Source organism: Sorex fumeus, unplaced genomic scaffold (assembly GCF_029834395.1).
Source record: "Sorex fumeus unplaced genomic scaffold, SorFum_2.1 ptg000029l, whole genome shotgun sequence".
NCBI classification, from domain to species: domain Eukaryota; kingdom Metazoa; phylum Chordata; class Mammalia; order Eulipotyphla; family Soricidae; genus Sorex; species Sorex fumeus.
In genome coordinates this window covers 17,325,993-17,347,348 of record NW_026606086.1, presented here as the reverse complement: position 1 = coordinate 17,347,348, position 21,356 = coordinate 17,325,993, and the positions used below count along the sequence as shown (strand labels likewise).

General features: G+C 63.3%; 2 protein-coding genes across 2 annotated transcripts; one reads left to right on the top strand and one right to left on the bottom strand.

The window, feature by feature from the left end:
- Nucleotides 1-6,100: 6,100 nt before the first annotated feature.
- SLC26A11 (solute carrier family 26 member 11) lies at nt 6,101-15,690 on the bottom strand. The gene is made up of 17 exons (XM_056115369.1): nt 15,621-15,690; nt 14,973-15,181; nt 14,425-14,617; nt 14,121-14,206; nt 12,670-12,749; nt 12,213-12,355; nt 11,666-11,841; nt 11,459-11,531; nt 10,831-10,881; nt 9,707-9,767; nt 9,293-9,348; nt 9,038-9,178; nt 8,578-8,705; nt 8,011-8,110; nt 7,699-7,832; nt 7,451-7,523; nt 6,101-7,012 (listed from the first exon to the last, which is right to left on the bottom strand). Exons 1-17 carry the CDS (start codon nt 15,688-15,690, stop codon nt 6,936-6,938), a joined length of 1,851 nt encoding a protein of 616 aa, XP_055971344.1. The 3' UTR covers nt 6,101-6,935.
- Nucleotides 15,691-16,177: 487 nt separating this feature from the next.
- On the top strand, nt 16,178-21,290 carry SGSH (N-sulfoglucosamine sulfohydrolase). Its single transcript, XM_056115777.1, has 8 exons — nt 16,178-16,302; nt 16,845-17,005; nt 18,019-18,124; nt 18,259-18,409; nt 18,935-19,091; nt 19,570-19,651; nt 19,910-20,113; nt 20,325-21,290. Exons 1-8 carry the CDS (start codon nt 16,206-16,208, stop codon nt 20,882-20,884), a joined length of 1,518 nt encoding a protein of 505 aa, XP_055971752.1. The 5' UTR covers nt 16,178-16,205; the 3' UTR covers nt 20,885-21,290.
- Nucleotides 21,291-21,356: the final 66 nt, after the last annotated feature.

Below are 21,356 nucleotides of genomic sequence, written 5' to 3'. Positions count from 1 at the left end.
TGTGGAGGGGAGGACAAGGAGTCCTTTCACAGGCAGGGGCGGGCACAACGCTCTGCAGGCTGGCAGCCCCCAGGTCCCTGTGCTGCACCCACACCCGCAGGTCAAAGCAGCATCCAACAGAGCTCCTTTATCCCGCTCAGGGAGCCGGCAGGGCAGCAGCGTGGGTGTCCACTCACCAGCACCCTCCCCGGCCCCCCGGAAGGACCCCCAGCCCACAGTGAGACACAGCAGCTAAGATGCCCAGGAAGTGCCAAGGCCCAATGCTTCGGCCCTGCAGCTGACACCCCGGGGAGCCGTCTCAGGCTAAAGTGGAGGGGGGTCGGGGGTGGCACATGAAGTGGGAGAGGGACAGTCACCAGTTCCTGACCTGCCTCTGCCACCCAGGACCCCCAGGCTAAGGAGTCTGCAGTGAGCCCCCAGGGGCGGGAATCACTCCCTGGGGAAGCACAGTCAATCCTGAAGGGGTTTCCAGAGCAGACAGGAAAGTCAAGAATGGATTCCATCTGAAAGGGAAGGAGGGAGAGAAACGGGGAGAGAGTGAGGCGCTCGGGGGGAAGGCGACTTCTCCAGAGACAGAGCCAGGGACAGACAGACAGAGCCAGAGACAGACAGAGCCAGGGACAGACAGACAGACAGGGACAGAGAGAACCAGGGACAGACAGACAGACAGGGACAGACAGAGACAGAGCCAGGGACAGACAGAGACACAGACAGACAGACAGACACATACAGACAGAGCCAGGGACAGACAGACAGAGACAGGGACAGACAGACAGAGCCAGGGACAGACAGAGCCAGGGACAGACAAACAGACAGGGACAGACAGAGACAGAGACAGACAGAGCCAGGGATAGACAGACAGAGCCAGGGACAGACAGAGACAGACATAGACAGAGCCAGGGACAGACAGACAAAGACAGGGACAGACAGAGACAGAGACAGTCAGAGCCAGGGACAGACAGACAGAGACAGAGACAGACAAAGCCAGGGACAGACAGACAGAGCCAAGGACAGACAGACAAAGCCAGGGACAGACAGACAGAGCCAGGGACAGACAGAAGGGGCCAGGGACAGACAGACAGAGCCAGGGACAGACAGACAGAACCAGGGACAAACAGAGACAGGGACAGACAGACAGAGCCAGAAACCGACAGAACCAGGGACAGACAGAGACAGGGACAGACAGACAGAACCAGGGACAGACCGAGTAGCCCACAGCTCAGAGGGAAGATGTGGGTGACAGGGGCTCGGCAGCACCTGTGCCCTTCCTTCGTTCAAGGTGGCTTTTATTGGATCTCTCCAACCTGCACCCGCCCCACCCCCACCCCCACCCCCGGGCTTCTACCTAGGTAAGAGCCCTTGCTACCTGGGTTGCAAAGGGGGTAGAGTTGGGAGTTTGAAATTCCTTCCCTGGCCTTTGTTCCTGCAAGAGCTTTCTTGGAGGGGGCGGCCGCTCCGGATCTTGGCTTGGCTCCTGTGCTCACAGGTGGGTCCTGACAGCCTTCGGTGGTCTGACAACTCCGCAGAAATTCCATTGTTATGGGGGCCCTTTCCTGTCCAGCCTCAGAGTCCTCACTTGTCGCCCTGATTTTTTATCAGCTTGTTTCTGTGGTTAAAACGTACTTCCAGTTTCATTGTGCTGCTGTTTGAGGGCCACACCTGGTGGTGCTCGAGGGTCAGTCCTGGCGGTGCTCAGGAGAACATATGGGCTGCGGCGAAGCCTGTACAAGGCCAGCGCCTCCGCCTGGACCAACTCTCCAGGCCCTGATCTTCCGGTTTCAGATGGCAGGTGCTACTACCAGACAGAGAATTCACTTACAGTACTATATGATGGGGCCAGAGCGACCATAAGGTGGGTAGGGCGCTCGCCTGGCATGCAGCCAGCCTGCGTTTGATCCCAGCATCCCATACAGTCCCCTGAGCCCCCCAGGAGGGACCTCCAAGTGCAGAGCCAGGAATCATGACACCTGGGCATCACGGATGTGGCCCCCCTCAATAAGAAACAAGATACTGTACAACCTCAGTGCACTCACATTTTTTTCCCCATTTTTTATAATTTTATTTATTGGATCACCGTGAGAGCCGTTAAAAAGCTTTCGGGTTTAAGTCTCGGTCATACAATGAAACACCCGTCCCATCACCAGTGCCCATTCTCCACCCCCAAAAACCCTAGTATACCCCCATCCCACACTCTCCCCCTACCAGTGGGGCAAATGATTTCCACATTACTCTCTCTCTACTTTGATCACATTCAATATTTTGACACCAGGCCCACCATATTATTTGGAATTTAACCCAGCAGGTTATGGCAGAAATCCCTCCAGATTTAATTGTTAAAATTTCGGAATTTCAATATCACGCGGCCACTACTGCAGCAGTGCACTCTCATTTTGTACATGCCATGCCAGAGAGTACGCACAGTGTGGGTCAGGCCAGACGCGGGTCAGGCCAGACGCACCATTGAAGATTCCCGTGGTGGTTTCTGTTTCGTTTTCCAGAATCCACCTCCCCGCCCCCCAAGTTGGGCCTTTCTCCGGTCTGACTCGCAAGCCCTCTGTGGAGGGCACCACCCACCTTCTCTCAACAGGAAAACACTCATATTGTGACAAATACGCTAGGAATCTTCAATCTTGTTTTCTCTAGACGCCTTTTACTGGATCTAGCTAGTCCATTTTTATAGTTCTGTTTTTTGGGTCACAACCGGCGATGCACAGGGTAACTCCTGGCTCTGCACTCAGGGATCACAAACTGGCAGTGCTCGGGGGCCATGTGAGAGACAGGATCGAACCTAAGTCGGCCTCGTGCAAAGAAAACGCCCACCTGGGGCTGAAGCAATAGTACAGCGGGTAAGGGCATTTACTGGGACCGGGGTTCGATTCCCAGCATCCCATATGGTCCCCTGAACACTGCCAGGAGTAATTCCTGAGTGCAAAGCCAGGAGTAACCCCTGTGCATCATCGGGTGTGATCCAAAAAAACAATAATAAAATAAAAATTAAAAAAAGAAAACACCCTCCCTGCTATACTATCACTCTGGCCTCCTGGAGTTTTTTCATATCACGAATGTTCTGGACATTTTTGTTTCATGTGGGGCCCCACAAGCCGGTTTGGGGCTACTCCTGACTCAGCACTCGGGGCCTTTGCCCAGGGCCCCACCCACCATCACCTCTACCCATCAGTCAGGCTTTATCAACTACTTTTTCTGTATCTGTTGAGTCACGTTACGGTTTTCTATGTGATCGATTTCATCATTTCACCGTAACAGGATAGATGATGTTGGTTCTCAGGTGATTTTTTTCTGTGTGAGTATCCGGGTCAGAGGTACTGAGGCAGCCAAGCAGGAGCAACAGTGAGGCAGGGACATGGCTCCCCCAGCTCAGAGTGAGGAAGAGCTCCTCAGGGTCTCATTTCACTTACTTTCGTGACGGGAATTCAGCAAAGAAGAAGAAATCATCAACAAAAGAATGTTGGGGCACAGGGGACTGGAGCAATAGCACAGCTAGTAGAGTGTTTGCCTTGCACGTGGCCGACCTGGGTTCGATTCCCAGCATCCCATATGGTCCCCTGAGCACGGCCAGGGGTGACTCCTGAGCGCAGAGCCAGGAGTAACCCCTGTGCATCGCCGGGTGTGACCCAAAAAAAGAAAACACTAAATAAAAATAAAGAATGTTGGGGCACAGACTAACCTGCCTCCCAAGGGCACTGTCCTGCCTGTCCAGGGCAAACGCTAGTCTCCAGGAGGGACCAAGGTCACGCAGGCTCCTTTAGGCCACCCCCTCACACCTGGGCTGGATGAGGCAGGAGGCTATTCAGGAGGGCTATTTCCTTGTGCAGCAGGAATGAACGTAAGACCAAGGTGAATGAAGAAAGACTTGTTTTTTGTTGTTGTTGTTGTTGGTCACACCCGGCGATGCTCAGGGGTCACTCCTGGCTCATGCACTCAGGAATGACTCCTGGTGGTGCTCGGGGGACCCTATGGGATGCTGGAAATCGAACCCGAACGTGGGTGGGCTGCCCTACATGCTGTGCTATTGCTCCATCCCAGAAGGAAGACTTGTTAACTCTTTCCAGATCAATTGTGAGGCCGAGAAAAAACCTCATGTGCCCTGACAGGCTGTACTTCAGCAAAGTAGGCAGAAGGCCTAAGTTTCTGTCTCTCCTTTGCCCCTCCCCAAAGAATTCCCTGAGGCTGTCCTTGGCCAGAGGCCTCTAGCCTGTCCTATGATAAGCAAGATATCCCTGGGCACAGCACGTGAGCATGACCAATCTGCTCACAGACTTGTGATGCTTCGTCCCAATACTTGGGGAAATGGCCAACTTTGCTTCTGTAAGCACATGCCATATAATGTTCCTGGGAACTTGGGTCGGGGTCTTTGTCAAGACTCCACTGCGTTGGATGGGACTCGGCCCCTAGCTCGAGGTAGCAATAAAGGGCTTTGCAACTGCATCCTGGCGTCTGGTTTGGTCGGTGTGTGAGCGGAACTCCCGTCCCGGGACATAACAGACTCACAAGCTTCAGCTTGCCCGCCTAAGTCAAGGTGGGTTCCTGGTTCTGCCTCCTGCCTTGCAGGGCAGGGTCCGAGGACTCACCCTGATGATCCAGTTAGGGACTGACAATCTTCAGTTTGGGGACCACAGCTGGCTACTCTTGGAGCTTGCCCTCAGGACTGCGCTTCTTAGGGGGCTTGGTCACAACCCCCCCCCCAACTGGGTGTGGTCAGACCAGCAGCCACTCATACCTGCCCCGTTGGATTTCCAAAGAGCTTCATGCTGTAGCAGCCCACGTAGGCTGAACCCTCTTGGGAGGCCCCAGGTTCCTGAACGGAGACCCCGAGCCCGGGTCTGGACCTTTCCCGGATGGCAGAATGCAACGCTCCCCAGCCCGTGTGACTGGGCTTCACCTGTCTGTCGGGGAGCCCCCAAGTCTTTGCACTCCAGGGTTGGGCTCCCGCCAAGCTCTGTGGTGGGTGGGCACAGGAGTGCACCCCCTGCTGCCTGGCTGTCCCCAGCGCACTGTGAATTTGCTGCACGTGGCCGCACCATCCCAGTCCCACGGGACCAGCACAGCTCCCTGAGCCCCTGCCCTGTGGCCAACCCCTTCGTGGGCACTTGTCCCTGGCAGCTGGTCCTGGTTGTGTAATCACAAAGTAAAGTGTGGGGGCCGCCTCCCACCTCCCCAGCAGAGAGACAGAGGGACGGGGGACCACAGCCAGATGGTGGATATGGCCACTTGAGCGCAGAGCTGCTAGCAGACTTACAGAACATCTGAGGGGGTTGAGGTAAGGACACAGGCATGTTGGTCATTTACAGAGATAAACATTTGGCAGAGGAAATTCCCTTGGGGAGATCAACTCAAGGAGACACTGTTTCCCAGGGACATCTTTCCCCTAGTTGTGTATGTTACCAATACTTGCAGTTGTTTGGATAAGCACAGTAAGACAAAGATCCCAATACTTGTTTCTCTGTGCTAAGAGCAAGCAAGGCTTTTATCGAAAATCCCAGACTAAGTCCTCAGGCCAGTTCAGCTGGTCTTTCCCCATGGGGATCCTGGCTCTTAAGTCATAACAGCTTGCATCAGACCATACATTTATGATTCCTAGACTGTCCCATTTCGATGCTGGGGTGGCTTTGCCACTCACCCCCAGGACCATCCCAGTCCCACGAAGAGACCTTCCTTTTGTGGCGTTAGGAGCTACAGCAACTGAAGCCTGAATCAAGTGATTATGACCAAGCAATTACGCCCAGGAGTAGATATATTTCAGAGTCAATCAACTCCCCAAATACTAGAAGCATAACATTAATGGTCTTTCTGTGTTCAACCAGAAAGCGTATTTCACATAGTAAAGATAAGGTAAAGGTAAAGGCCCTCCCGTTGATCGTCGATTTGCTCAAGCGGGCCCAGTAACGTCTCCATTGGAGACTTTGCTGTTACTGTGTCTGGCATATCGAATACTCTCGGTAGCTTGCCGGGCTCTCCGAGAGGGGCGGAGGAATCGAACTCGGGTCGGCCATGTTGGCCGCTTGTAAGGCGAACGCCCTACCCGCTGTGCTATCGCTCCAGCCCCATTTCACATAGTAAAATAGAAAAAGACTATCGGGGAAATAGAAAAGCAGGTACAAATACACAGCACTCCAAATACAAAGCAGTACAAAGTTCAGAATTACCAGGAAGTTTTGGCTTATCAGTAATCAAGACTGACTCAGGGGGACTGAGACTATGCAAGTCAAAATACAAAGTAAAGGTTAAAGGTAGACTAACTAAATTAGACACAACAAGCTTCCCTGGGAGGAGGAAAGGGGCAGTTCACAGACGAAGCCTCGAACACTTAGGGTTAATATCCAACACTGGTGAGGTAGAATGCAGTTGCTGGGGTCCAGTCTCAATCCCTGCACTGTCCCGAAGGCAGGATTGGGGGGGTCCTTCGGGGGCCCCTAGACTCTCTGGGCCCCTTGCCCTTTCTCTTTCCTTTTTCCTGGCTGTGGGGCCACACCCAGTGATGTCTGCGGAGATTCCTGGAGCTGCTGAGGGACAAAAAAGCAGCGCCTGGCCTGCAGGGACTGAAACCCCATTACAGGGCAGGAAGGGGCCACTCACCACAGCCACACGCCCCCGCAGCCGCCTCAGAAGCTGCGTGACCACTGCAGCCCGGGCAGCCCGCGGCCAGTTTGCAGCACTGCTGGGCGGTCCTGGGCGGTTCCTGCTGCAGAACAGAGGCCCTGGGACAGGGCCTTGGGGGAGAGGTCCTGGAGGGGCCCTCAAGGGAAGGCAGAGCAGCACCCGAAGCAGCCCAACAAGCCGGCTCTGGCTGCGTCATTCTCTCCTTTGGGCACCACTGGGGTGACTGCACAGGCGCCCCCTCAGGTGGCATGTGGGAGGCAGCCCCTGGCCATTAGCTGCCAGGGGAGATGCAGTGGGCACGGGCAGGTGCCCTGCGGTCAGGCCCGGGGCTCCGGTGGGCTGTCCTCGCCCGGGTGGTAGGCCCCAGTGCCCAGGTCTTGGCTCAGGCATCTCTCTGTGGAGGACACACCATGTCAAACCTCCAGCACCGGCTGGGCCCAGCCCCTCCCACCTGCTCCAACAGGGTCTGCTTGGGGGGTCCACACCCGGAGGTGCTCAGGTGTCACTTCTGGGGGTTCAGAAGCCCCTGCTCAGTGCCGCCATGACCCGGGGCGGCCGTGCAGGAGGCCCGTGTGGGCCCCGGGCTCCTGCCACTCTGCAGGGCTGGTGGGATGAGACAGCCCACATGGGCCCCCCAGGAGCCAGGAGGGCCGGAACAGGCAGCGCTAAGGGGGGGAGGGGGGAGGGGGCCAGAAGACTGGGGGAGCCCCTGCCCCACAGACACCCACCCCCAATGCCCGCTGCAGCAGTGCCTCTGCCTCGACAGGTGACCCCCACCCCCAGCATCCTGTCCCGCCTGACCCTGGGGTCCCTCGGGGACCCTCATACCCACCTGCCTCCTCCAGGCTGGAGAAGTGCCGTAGGCCCTTCAGATCAGCAGCCAGCAGCACTCGGAGGACAGCGGGCTGTGGGAGGTAGGTCACAGAGAACCAGGGGAGGGGCTAGGACAGGGGCCCAGGAGAAAAGTCCAGGAGAGGGAGTGGGGATGGGACCTGGGAGATGCACTGGCCGGGGAGTGGGTGCCAGGGAGAGCAGGGTCCCAGTGGGCAGTGGATAACCCCTGCCATTGCGGTCACCCACCTGCAGGCCCACGAAGGCCAGGCTGATGCCCTGCTTGCGGGCCTCCTCCAGGAGCGTCCCGAGGCCCAGCGCTGCCGTGTAGTCCACACTGCAGAGGCCACTGCACTCCAGAACAGCGCGGCGGGGTGGGGGTGCTGGGGGCGGGGGCACGGGGGGTGGGGAGCAGTGGGGTGGTCAGACACGGACATCGGGTCGGGCGCGGGGCAGGAAGGGGATCCGGCTGAGGAGACCTCCCGACACCCCGCCCTGAAGGAGCACCGCGGGACCCCACTGCAGGGGTCCCCAGCTGGGGCAGGGGCGCCCGGCACATACCTCGCAGCGCGCGGCTGAGCACGGCCTCGCGGAGGGCATCGACGGCCGGGAAGTGCAGGCCACTGGCCAGCCGGACCACCAGTAACGGCCCCTCCGACACCTGTGGGCAGGGTGTGGTCCCATGGGGCCTCACAGGGGACCCCATGGAGACCCGCCCCCAGCTAGGACTTTAAGTAGCCGCCCAGGGCGGGCACTGGCCAACAACACTGGCATGCTGGAAGGGGCGTGGCCAGGCGGGACCGCGGTGGGCGTGGCCAGACGAGCAGAGGTGGAAGTGGCTTTGTGGGCTGAGGTGGGCAGGGGCTGGGCCACGGCGGGCGGGACCAGGGCAAAGGTGGGCGTGATCATAGGTCTGGGGTGGGCGTGGTCGGGCTGCGGTGGGCGTGGTCAGATGAGCTGAGGTGGGCGGGGCCTGGTGCAGACCGGGAAGAGATCCCCGGTTCCCATGGTCCCTGGACCTAGCCTGTTACTCCTGGGCACCTCTGCGTGTCACTCCCTCAAGCAGCCAGGTGTCGCTGCCCCTGCAGGATACCTGCAGCCCGGGTCACCCACACCCCTCACCGGTACCTGCAGCACGGGTCTAGCCACTGAGTACAGGAGGATGAGGAGGGACACCAGGACACCGGCCAGGATGCCATACTGCACCTCCCAGAAGCATAGCAGGAAGGTGGCCCCGAAGGGCAGCAGGTCCAGCCCTGGGGAACAGGAGCACCGAGCGAGTGTCCCCTCCCTGTCCTCAGCCTCTCACCCCATCCCCAGCTCATCCCAAGGCACGGCTGCTGGACCCGCTAATGGACATCTCTGGGGAACACGGGAGGCCAGCTCCCAGCAGCCCCATGCAGCCCCCAAACAGGAAACAGGCGAGGCAGGCCAGGGGAGCCGCTGGGCAGCAGGAAGGCCCCTTGGGTCACGCAGCCCCACCTCCTGACCCAGCCCAGGGACGCCCCAAGAACCCCGACCTCCCAGCTCTGCAGCCGGACAAAGGCTGATGACTGTGGCGTGGCCGGACACCCCGGCAGATACGCACACTTCACTCGCCACAGATGCCCCAGGATCTTGGTGTCGAATAAGGGGGCCACGGCCATGATGATGACCGCGGCCAGGGCGGACTTGGGGATGTAGCGGAACAGCGTGGTCAGGTAGCTCAGGGACAGCAGCACCAGCGCGCCTGCGGGCACAGGGACGGGATCATGCTTGCCCGGCCCCACTCCCCACCCCACAGGGACAGGGTTACGCCTGCCCGGGCCCGCTCCCACCCTACAGGGACGATGCGGGTGCTCACCTGTGACCAGGCCCCCTGCAGGGGTGCACACCCCAGACTGGGCGTTCACAGCTGTCCTGAGAGGAGAGGAGACCCTCAGTGTGCTGGGGGGGAAAGGGACGGTGGGGGGGGGGGGTCTGGGGCGGAGTGCAGGGGCCAGCGGCACACCCAGGCAGGGAGCAAGCGGAGCTGAGTCCCCAAGCCAAGCCAGGCTGCCCGTGGGGAGGCTTGGGACTACCACGGTGTTGGAGTCCTTTCCCTTCGAGAGTCTTCCAAGAACGCAAGAGACGGAGTCATGGGCTCCCCAGGAGGAGCGGCAGCGACAGCCGACCCGGGGCGGATATCAAGGGACAGACCCCAGAAACATGAAGTGGGGAGATGGGGACCCCTCCTGCTGTCCCGCGGGGAAGGACCCAGCACGGACAGGGCGCTCACCGTCCAAAGCTTCCTGTCACCGGGTAGGCGGACACCAGCGAGCCCAGCACATTAGTGAGACCTGGGGGGCATGTAGAGAGGGACAGGTCACCCTCTGGATAGGGACACGCTAGGGGGCACGAAGGTCTCAGCCGTCCCCTTCCCTGCGGGCTCAGGGTCCAGTTGCCCCCAGGACACCTGCTGTGTGCTGTGGCCCAGGCTGTCCCTCGCTTTGCTCTGCCGGACCCTCCTCACACGGGGGAGGGGGGGTTCACCGGACCCCCGACTCTGGGGCCACCTGTAGTGGTGCCCAGAACCCCAGATTCTATGGTGTGTTCGTGTGTCAGAAATGGGGTGTGGGCTCTACAGACAGGAGGGGCAGGGAGCAGGTTGGGAAGCTCGGAAGAATCGTGTGGCGCATGTCCCGGTGTCCCGCGGGCAGCTCTGCCCAGGGCCCTGGACTGGGGGACACCAGGCACCCCCCCCACTGTTGGTGCCCAGTGCGGAAGCCAGAACGGCATGGGGGGGTCTAGCAGGCCCCCCTGAATGCTGCCTGGCCTGAGCCCCGATTTCAGAGTCCGGAAAGTCCAGCCAGCCAGCTGCCCAGATCCTCAGGAGTCCCGGGTCTCAGCTCTGCTGCCCACGCACCGCCCAGGACGAAGTACCCCGAGAGAGCGAGACCCCTGCCCAGCCCCGACACGCCACGACAGCACACCAGGCTGTGTGGGGCTGTTCTGTCTGCGGTGCCCGCCCGCCCAGTGCTCTCCCTTCGGCACCCTCAGCAGCCCTGGTGCACCCCGCTTGGGAACCCTACACCATCAGCTGCTCTGCCCTCAGGGGTGGCACTCAGACTCAGCAGGGCACAGGGGTCAGGCAGAGCAGAGAAGGGGGCGCGCACGCCCAGACCTCCGTATGATCCACAGCGCGACTGAGCGAAGGTGACGCATGCCCAAGTCCCAGTCTCAGCACAGCGCTGGGGCAGCCTCGGTCAGACCCTGGCCCAAGGTCATGGTACACGCAGCTGCGCCCACCCCAGCCTGCTGGGACCCTCCCTGCCTGTGGCCCCCAGGCTCTCCTGGGCACCGAGCATGGCTGGACCCTGGGGTCAATGTGGGGCTCAGGAGGGGGCGGGCGGGCAGCCTCACCGATGGCCAGCAGCTCCTGGTCGGCATCGATGCGGTAGTCCCCCTGCGAGGCTGGACACAGAAGGGCAGTGTCGGCATGAGACTGGCCGGCCGGGAAGAAGTGGCTGCCATTGCCACCTCCCTGGCCCCAGGCTCAGGAGAACCCACCAAGGTGCCCGCTGGGCAGGGCAGGGAGAGATGGCACCCACCTCGCATGCATGGGGCTGGATTCCAGCCCCGCACCCACAAACCTACCACCGGGCCAGGCTGGATGTTGACCTGGCCCCGAGCACTGTTGGGGTAGCCCCAGGGGTCCTCACCAGGAGCGGCCTGGCCCCACGCGAGCACCCTGAGGCCCCTGAGAAAGGGTCCCACATCCTCCGTGTGCTTACACGGGGAGAAGATGCGTCCGAGACTCGGAAAGGCCAGCAAGGCCCTCATCGACCTGGACAGAGCCGACCCCGTAGTTGGGGGGCAAGGGTCAGGCTGGGGGAGTGGGCAGTGCTGAAGGGGGTGTGGTCAGTGCTGGGGGGTGTGGTCAGTGCTGGGGGGTGTGGTCAGTGCTGAGGGGGGAGCGGTCAGCGCTGAGGGGGGAGGGGTCAGTGCTGAGGGGGTGTGGTCAGTGCTGAGGGCAGTGCGGGTATCCTACCAAAGGACTTGGCCACAGCGATGCTTTCCAGGAGGCCCATGAGGGGCACCACAGCCAGCCCAGCCCCCATGTCCTGGGGAGAGAGGGGAGGCAAGTGGCTCTGGGCAGGGAACCTCAGAGGGGGATGGAAAGGCATGGACTGGGATACTCCCTCCTGTCCCCGCCTGAGACCTGTCCCTGGGCCCAGCACCCCTGCTCGCCGCCCACCTGCACCATCTCGGTGAAGGAGATCGTCCCATTCGCAGTGGACACGGAGAAGGGCGGCGGCTGGAGCGGAGGGAGTCCCCCGGCCGTCTCCCCGGAGAGCAGGAAGGGCTGCTGACCAGTCACCTCAAAGGCATACGCGACCAGGGCGGCGCCCGAGACCACGAGGGCATTGCGGGCTAGGACGGGAGGGGGACACTGGGACGCTGGGACCCTGGGACTGGGCACTGCCCCACCTCCTCCCAGCCTGCCTGGAGACCAGCACACAGGCCATGGCCAGAGCCCACGCTGAGGGCCACGGCCATGGGCGAGCCAAGTGGCCTCAGTGACCCACGGCCGCGGGCGAGCCGAGCAACTTCAGTGACCCACAGCCATGGGCAAGCTGAGCAGCCTCAGTGACCCATGGCCTAGTACCCCTTTCCGGGCCCCACCCAGCAAACACACTTGGGTCATCCCATCTGCACTTCTCTGGGGCTGCACCTCACAACTGCCCAGCCAGTGCCCCGTGGGGACTAGAGCCCCAGTGTGGGGCCAGCAGAGGCGCCCTCACCTGTGCCGGCCGTCCACACCAGCCCGTGGCTGAGGCGCTGACCGCAGGACGAGTGGGGGCCCACGGGGGCCAGATGTCCACGCATCAGCTTCAGGAGCAGCAGTAGTGCCCCGCACGCCAGGCCCAGTGTGGCGTCCCCCACCCTGAGGACAGAAGCTGGCACTGGCCACTGCTGTGCAGGACAGAGGAACCCGGGAGCCCAGGGCAGGAGAGGGCGGCTGCGGAACTGGGGCTCATTTGCAGCCCTGCCCAGCAGTTCCGGAAGGCCTCTCTTGCCCCCGGCATCCACTCCCACGGCCCCACAGGCTGGCCTGGACTCCCGGGAGCAGCGAATCTGGAGGGAGCTGAGGCCCGTCAAGGGTCAGCCTCGACCCTGCCTGGCTCCAGGTCCCCTTGGGTCACCTCCCCCCAGCCCAGGACAGCCCCACACCAGGGTTCGTGGCGGGGCGAGCTGTACCTGGCCTGGCCCAGGCTGCGGAGGGTGTGATAGACTTGCGGGAAGAACTGGCGGGGGAGGTTCTGCAGGCCCAGCAGGTTCTGGCCAGAGAGATGGAGCTGAGGTGGCCAGCCAGGAGGGCTCTGGGGGTCAGACGGCGGGGCAGGGTTGCCCATTTGGGGGTGGGGGGCCCATCCCAGCTCTACCCAGGGTTGGCCGTGCACCCCACTCCTGGCCGGGACCAGGAGGCGAAGGCCAGTGACGGGGACTGAACTCGGCAATGTGAGTTCGATCCCCAGCACCCTGCACAGTGCCCCGAGAGCAGGCGTCAGCCCGAAGCACAGCTGAGTGCAGTCCAGAAAGGAACAAACAAAACCGAGGCCAGTCGGTCCAAAAACAAACAAACGAAACTGAGGCCAGTCGGTCCCTGCAACGTAGACAAGTTGGCCCGAGCTTGGTCCAGAAATCCCGGCAAACCGGCCCATAGTAGTCCATGAGGCTTATTGGTGAGCTGCCATAACCCATCACTCTGAGTCCTGCCCAAGGGCCCGCCCCTGCCCTGCCGGGAAGAAGACTGAAACTGTGCCCCCCCCTCCCCGCCGTCACGGAGCCCCACTGTACCCACCCCCGCACCCCTGGGCATGCCCCTGCTTCCCAGGGTGCAGGTCCCAGAACCCTGCGCCCGCAGAAGCAAGTCCTGGACCCAGGCTCCCCAGGGGCGGCTTCTCGTTTGTTCTAGAAAACAATTATTTGGGGGAGCCAGAGAGATAGTGCAATGTGGAAGGCTCATGCCTTGCACACACACAATCTGGATTTGATCCCCGGCACCGCAAAGGGTCCCCAAGCTCCCTCAGGAGTCAGCCCTGAGCACAGAGCAGGGAGTGAGTCCTGCACACAGAGCCAGGAGTCAGCCCTGAGCACAGAGCCAGGAGTCAGCCCTGAGCACAGAGCCGGGAGTGAGCCCTGAGCACAGAGTCAGGAGTTAGCCCTGAGCACAGAGCCAGGAGTGACCCCAGGGCACAGAGCCAGGGGGAGCCTTGGCACTGCCAGGAAAGGCTCACCAACAGAAACAAAACTTTACAGGGACTCCACCCGGCAGTGCCCAGGGTCAGAGGTGGCCTGTTTCCCCAGGGCTTGGGGGTGGGGGGACTGGGTGAAACTCAATGTCACTCATGCTAGGTTTAAATAGAAAATCCCGGTCTGCCAAGCCGTGAGCAGGAAGTGGGAGTGAGAGTCAGGTGGCAGGTGGGCCGGGGAGGGTGGAGGGCAGGACAGGAGCCCCTGGGGTGAGCCCACACGCAAGCAGAGCCTGGGTTTCTGGCAGGGCTGGCTCTCAGTTCCCAGCTGGGACTGCTTTATTCGTGTGACCCCTGTTAGCACCCTGTGGACAGACCCCCCGCAGCACAGGACCTTCTTCGATCCTGCTGCGAAGGGGGTGCCCGCAGAGGGCAGGGTCAGCGCACGGCGCCTACCTTGATCTGCCCGAAGCCAATGGTGACGGCGGCTGCAGAGGTAAAACCTTTGATGACAGGGCAAGACACGAAATCCAGGAGGAAGCCTGGGGGGGGGCCAAAGGGACACTGGCTGGTCCACCCCGGCCCACAGAGGACACGGTTGGGAGCAGAGTGTGGGGTGCAGGGACCAAGGCCTGACCGGGCTCTACCCCCTAACCCACGGCACAGAACCTGGAGAGCAGAGTGAGTGCGGAGGGGCAGGGCACGCCCACGGATAGCTGCAGGGGCCCAGGAGGCCAGAGGGGAAGCCCTGGGGTCTCACCCAGACGCAGGCAGCCCATGGCGAGCTGGACACAGCCGGACAGGAAGGCCAGGAGCACGGCGAAGGCAGGCTGGCGCGGAGTGTAGGCCGACACGAGCAGCGACATGAGGGCCGTGGGACCCAGCGTCACATCCCGGGAGGTACCCAGGAAAAAGTACACGAAGCACCCCACGAAGGCAGAGTAGAGGCCGTACTGGGGGAAGACCAAGGGAATGGGTGCATGGGTACCTCACCCACGCGGGCACCAGCCACAGGGGCACTCAGCCCACCAGACTGCGGGAGCCACAGGGGTGCTCACCCATCCAGCCAAGGGCAGCCCACAGCCTGTGTCAGTCAGGGGCCTTAGGTAGCAAGTGCCGCGGACTCGGTAGATGCCAGACCGTGCCCAGGGGCGTCACCAGGCTCATATGCTCAGATAACAGATAACAGGTCTGGGCGTCAGGGGCGGCCGCGGCTCTAGCAGCCCCCCCCATCCCACCTAGGGGAGGCGGGACACTTCTATCCCACTGTGGGCAGGAGGCCGGGCTGGGGGCGGGCAGACCCCTCACCTGCGGGGGCAGTCCAGCCACCTCGGCATAGGCCAGGCCCTGCGGGATGACCGTGAGCCCCACCGAGAGCCCCGCGATGAGGTCCAGCCTCAGGCAGCGTAGGGAGTAGCTCGGAAGCCAGGCCAGGACCGGCAGCCGCCGGCGCAGTGCGAGGAAGCAGCGGCCCTGCCCGGGGGCGGGACCCAGCGACCTCCAGGATGGGGGCATGCCTGGGGAGGGGGCCACGGCCAGTCAGAGCCGGCATGGACAGGCTCCCCACGCAGGGGTCCAGCCAGCAGTCAAGTCTCCCAGACCCCCACCCACCCACGCTGACCTGGACCCCGAAATCCTGCAGGTGGGGTGGTGGACGTCCTCCCAGCGGCCACCCGCCCGACCCCAGGTGGCCCCGGGCCGCCCCCACAGCTCCACTAAGAACTGATGTCCACGTTGAGAGACTAGAGGGCAGCGCCTGCCTGGCACACAGCTGGCCCGGCTGGGCCCCGCCAGCCCCTGAGCACGACCGGACGTGCGCCCCCCCAAGAGGGTCGCCCTCCAGGAAGCGCGTTCCCGGGACCCCCAGGACCCCGGAGGGAGGAGCACGCGGCCTTGCGGGCGGGTGGCGGGGGCAGCGGAGCGCGCCCCGACGCGGAACTCGGTCTTCCCACGAGCCCGGCGCCTGGCCCGGCTCGCCGGTGTCCCACGTCCCCAGCTGGACCCGGAGTCGCCGCAGGTCCCACATTCTGGGCGCAAGCGACCGACCCCCGCCCCCGCCCCGCGCGTCCCGAGGCGCCTGCGGGGACCCCGCGCCCCCGCGCCCCGCACCCCTATACCTCCGCGCCGCGCGCTCACCTGCAGGGCAGCTCGGGGTCCCACGGAGCCGCAGCGAGCGAGACGCGAGAGACCCGCGGGGGGGCGGGGCCGTCCCACGTGACTGAGCGGGGCCGACCCGCGAGGAGGACGGGGCCGCAGCGGGCGGGGCGGGACCTACCCCCTGGAGGGCGGGGCCGGGGCACGTGACGGGCGGACCCGCGGGGAGGGCGGGACCGCGGCGGGCGGGGCGGGGCCTACCCCGGGGAGGGAGGGGTCTGGCCACGGGGCCAACCCGAGGGGAAGGCAGGGCCTCGGCGGACGGGGCGGGGCTGACCCGTGGGGGGCGGGGCCGACCCGCGGGGAGGGCGGGGCCTACCCGGGGAGGGCGGGGCTGGGGCATGTGACGGGGCGGGGCGGCCGCGGGGCGGGGCCTGAGCCGCCGCCATGCGCCCTGCGGGCCAGCTGTGCTGCGCGCTGCTGTTGGCGCTGGGACTGTGCGGCGCGCACCGGGCGCGTCCCCGGAACGTGCTGCTCCTCCTAGGTGAGTGCGTCCCGCCCTCCCACCGCCTCCAGGACCACCCCGGAAGCCGGGGCGCCCAGCGGAGACGGCCCGGCTGCAGGCCCGGGGCCCCAACTCAGACCCCCAGGGGTGGCCGGAGCCCCCGGAGAGCCCGGCGGGCGCCCGCGGGTGGTTCTGCCCCCACCCCCCTCCGCAGCGCCCAGCTGCTCACGGGGCGGCCTGATTCCTTCCTGCTGAGGTCTGGCCCGCAGCCAGCTTCCTCTTTGGCCAGCCGCGGGCCGAATCCGCGCGCCGCCCCGCGCCACCCACCGCCGGGAACCCACGGGTGCACCCCTGCCCCCGAGCGAGGTGGGCTGGAGTGTGCAGCGCTCGGAACTCGCCTCCGGCTGACCGAGGGCAGGGAGGTGGGGGCGTCCACCCGTTAGGTGCGGGCGGGCCTTCGCGGGGGCGTGAGGTAGGTGGGCACGAGCTGGCGGCGTCCGGCCCGGCCCCTACCCCAGTGAGAGCACGGGGCCCGGCGCTGCCCCCACGCTGAGCCGCGTGTCCCCTCCCTGCTCTGCCAGCGGACGACGGTGGGTTCGAGAGCGGCGCCTACAACAACAGCGTCATCCGCACGCCGCACCTGGACGCGCTGGCCCGCCGCAGCCTGACCTTCCGCAATGCCTTCACGTCGGTCAGCAGCTGCTCGCCCAGCCGCGCCAGCCTCCTCACCGGCCTGCCCCAGGTGAGGGCGGCGCTAGTCTCCCCGCCGGTGGGCTCGGGGGTCCTGGTGCCAAGCCAGTGTGAGGCTGGGCCTGGCTGCCCAGGAGAAGGCCGGCAGCGAGCTGTGGTCCGGCCAGTCCGGGTGTCACAGCTGGACACACCTCACTCCCCAGTCCGACTCCCAGACAAAGCTTGACACTGTCGCCATCACCCCAGCTACAATGTCCTCAGGGCCCTCCACCCCGCAGGGTACAGGTGTAGGCAGCACAGGTGTGAGTGATGCACAGGTGTGAGTGCATGGGTGTGTGCAGCACAGGTGTGTGTGTGTGTGTGTGTGTGTACCGGGTATGAATATAGTTGCATGCATAGGGGTGCGTGTACAGGGATGTGAGCGCAGGTGTGTACACAAGGGGTTTGTGTACAGGGGTGTGAGAGCAGGTGTGAATGATGCACAGGTATATGCACTGGGGTATGTGTACAGGGATGAGTGCAGGTGCATGCACAGGAGTGAGTGTACAGATATGTGAGTGCAGGTGTGAGTGATGCAAAGGTGCATACACAGGGGTGCATGTACAGGTGTGTGAGCGCAGTTGTGAGTGATGCAGAAGTGCATGCACAGGTGTGCATGTACAGGGGTGTGCGCCTCCGGCCGCACGTGTCCGCAGTCTGCAGGGCAGGTACCTGTGGGCGGTGGGGAGCACCTTTAATGCCTGGCTGCTGGGCCGGTGGGTGGGGACAGGCGCGCTTCTGGGCAGTGGCTGCAGGTGTCAGGGCATCCCACCTGGTCTGTCGCCCATGAGCTTGTGCCAGGCAAAGTTCCTGTGCCCTGGTCCCTAGCAGCTGCAGGAAGGGTGCCCAAGCCCCCGGAGTGGGCGGCTCCCAGGAGGTGTGTTTCCTGCCCGTGGGTCTTGGGAGTGATTGTGGGCCCACTAGGCCTGCGTGAAGGGCAGAAAAGCTGCTCTGTACTGGACCTCCCGTCTAAATGGGATCCATGAGGAAAGGACTGCAGGCTGCTCATGGCCTCTCCACCCGCAGCATCAGAATGGGATGTACGGCCTCCACCACGACGTCCACCACTTCAACTCCTTTGAGAGGGTGCAGAGCCTGCCGCTGCTGCTGCACAGAGCTGGGATCCGCACAGGTGAGGGGTCCCGGTCCCCCTCCTGCAGCACTCAGCCCCACGGACCTAGGCCTCCCAGCTGGGCAGCCCAGCCAGAGAATGGGGGCCGCGGGGGGCTCGGGCAGAGCAGGCGGCTGACCCCGGCCCACCTCCAGGCATCATCGGCAAGAAGCACGTGGGGCCAGAGGCCGTGTACCCTTTTGACTTTGCCCACACGGAGGAGAATGGCTCCATCCTGCAGGTGGGCCGCAACATCACCAGGATGAAGCAGCTGGTGCGGCAGTTCCTTCAGACTCAGGACCACAGGTGCCAGCCTCCGGCCCCCGCCACCCCACTCAACCCCCCACCCCGCCCCTGGAAGTGGGAGGAGAGAAGGTTCCAGAAACTGAAGGTAATCAGGTCAGAGGCAGAGGGGCACCAGACTCTTTTTTTTTTAACTTTTTAACGAAACACCGTGAGATGCAATTACAGACTTACACACTTTCATGATTAAATTCACTCATACAACGGTCGAGTACCCATCCCTCCACCAGTGCCCATTCTCTAGCACCAGTGTTCTCAGTATCCCTCCTGCCACCGCCCACATCGCCTCTGTGGCGGGCACATTCCCTCTTAATCTCTCCCCTTTTGGGTGTTGTGGTCTGCAGTACAGGTATTAAGTGGCCATCGTGTTCGGTCTATAGTCTATTTTTGGCCGCATCTCCCATCCCAGCGCAGACTAGGTTCTTGGGGAGCAGTGAGTGCTGATCCCAGAGCCCCCCCACTCCCAGGGAGGCCGGGGGTGCTGCTCAGCCCCTCAGCACTGCCCCCCACACCCCTCTGCCCACGCAGGCCCTTCTTCCTCTACGTGGCCTTCCACGACCCGCACCGCTGCGGCCACTCCCAGCCCCAGTACGGGCCTTTCTGTGAGAAGTTTGGCAACGGGGCGAGCGGCATGGGGCGCATCCCAGACTGGACCCCGCAGACGTACGACCCACAGGACGTGCTGGTAGGACCCCAGTGCTCCCCAGAGCACGACCAAGAGACCCCAGAGAGAAAAGCATGGGCACTGGCCCTTTGTCCCCCGGCTGGACAGTGCAAGCTCAGCGTGGCCATGGCACCTGTGAGGCCCTGGCTTCTGTTTCCACCACCACAAAAGCAGAAACAGGATGTCTCGGGTGGGAGCCCCGAGCACCACCAGGGGTGGAGCGAAAAACAAGGGTTTATTTTAGGGCCAGAGTGAAAGCACAGTGAGGAGGGCGCTTGCCTTGCACGGTGCCAGCCCGGGTTTGATCCCCTCCATCCCATAGGGTCCCCTGAGCACCGCCAGGAGTGATTCCTGAGTGCAGAGCCAGGAGCAACCCCTGAGCATCGCCGGGTGTGACCCAAAAAACAACAACCAAAAAAAATTCTTAAGTCAGTGAAACATCTTCTCCATCAGAGGCTGGGCCCGTCCCTCAGGCCCTGACTCTGCCCATGGCCCGCAGGTCCCCTACTTCGTCCCTGACACCCCTTCTGCCCGCGCTGACCTGGCGGCCCAGTACACCACCATCAGCCGCATGGACCAAGGTAGGGACGGGGCAGGCCAGGATCCCAGACACCGGGTGCTAGGCAGGATCCCCTGGGGGTCCAGAGTGGACGGGCACTCCCTGCTGGACTCGGGCCGGCTGCTTGCTCATTTGTGGGGGCCTGGGGATGGTGGGGCTAAGGGGCTCCATGGGCAGAAGCAGGAATGGGGAGCAGCGGCGGGTGGCACAGGGTGGGAGGGGCTGGGGGGGTTGTGGGGAGGCGCGAGCCCCACTCCCCACGGTGCCGTGCACCCCACAGGCATTGGGCTGGTTCTGGAGGAGCTGCGGGGAGCCGGCGTTCTGAACGACACCCTGGTCATCTTCACATCCGACAACGGGGTCTCCTTCCCCAGCGGCAGGACCAACCTGTACTGGCCAGGCACTGCCGAGCCCCTGATGGTGTCCTCCCCGGAGCACCGGGCACGCTGGGGCCAGGTCAGCGAGGCCTACGTCAGCCTCCTGGGTACGTGCCATGGCAGGGGTGTTGGGGGCCGCACCCCGCCATGGGCAGGGGCGCTGGAGGACCGAAGCTCAGGCAGGGGTGCTAGGTGCCGCACACCCTCTGGCGGGGATGCCACCCACCTCCCCAGCTATGCATGAGGCCACGGGTGCCGTGACCGGGCCAGTGTGGGGCAGCTGCAGCAGCTGCGTGAGCCTCCCACCCTCTCCCGCAGATCTGATGCCCACCGTGCTGGACTGGTTCTCCGTGGCCTACCCGCGCTACTCCATCTTCGGCTCCCAACCCGTGCAGCTGAGTGGCCGCTCCCTGCTGCCCGCGCTGCAGGCCGAGCCGCCCTGGGACACGGTGTTCGGCAGCCAGAGCCACCACGAGATCACCATGGCGTACCCCATGCGCTTCGTGCAGCGCGGCCGCCTGCGGCTGCTGCACAACCTGCACTTCCAGGCACCGTTCCCGGTGGACCAGGACCTGTACGTGTCGCCCACCTTCCAGGACCTGCTCAACCGCTCGGCAGCCGGTGCGCCCACCCACTGGTACAAGGACCTGCGTGCCTACTACTACCGTGCGCGCTGGGAGCTCTACGACCGCGCCTGGGACCCCCATGAGCTGCGCAACCTGGTGGACGACCCGCACTACGCCGAGGCGCTGCAGCTGCTGCAGGCCGAGCTGAGCAAGTGGCAGTGGGACACGCAGGACCCCTGGGTGTGCGCCCCCGGGGGCGTCCTGGAGAGCCGCCTCTCACCCCAGTGCCAGCCGCTGCACAACGGGCTGTGAGCGATGGGCCCCGAGGCCGGCCCCCCCCCTCCTGTGCTCAAGCTGGGAGTCCCGTGATCCCAGCATGTGACAAGGTGCGGGCAGGCGCTACAGGCATTGGCGGGGGGAGTCCTCTCTGCACTCGGGGCAGCCGTTGGCTTTGGTCCTGCCTGATCTCCTGCAGAGCCCCCAGGACCGCCAGCCCGTGTTCATTTCCTCCCCAACCCTGGACAGGTAACCCCGGGACTTCCCTAGTGACACTCAGTGTCCGGGTCCCTGAGGGCCTGAGTCCATGCCAGACCCCCACCCTGCGCTGTGCCTTGGAGAGGCCCCCCTCCGCCGGGGACCCCCAGCCACCCCAGCAGCCCTGGGGTCCGTAAGGAGGAGGCTGCAGACCAGAACTTTGGAGTTGCTTTTTTTTCATCAGTAAAGTACATGAAGGTTCTTGTCTGAGCCGGGCAGGCATGTCTGGGAGCCCTGAGGGCCGGGCCAG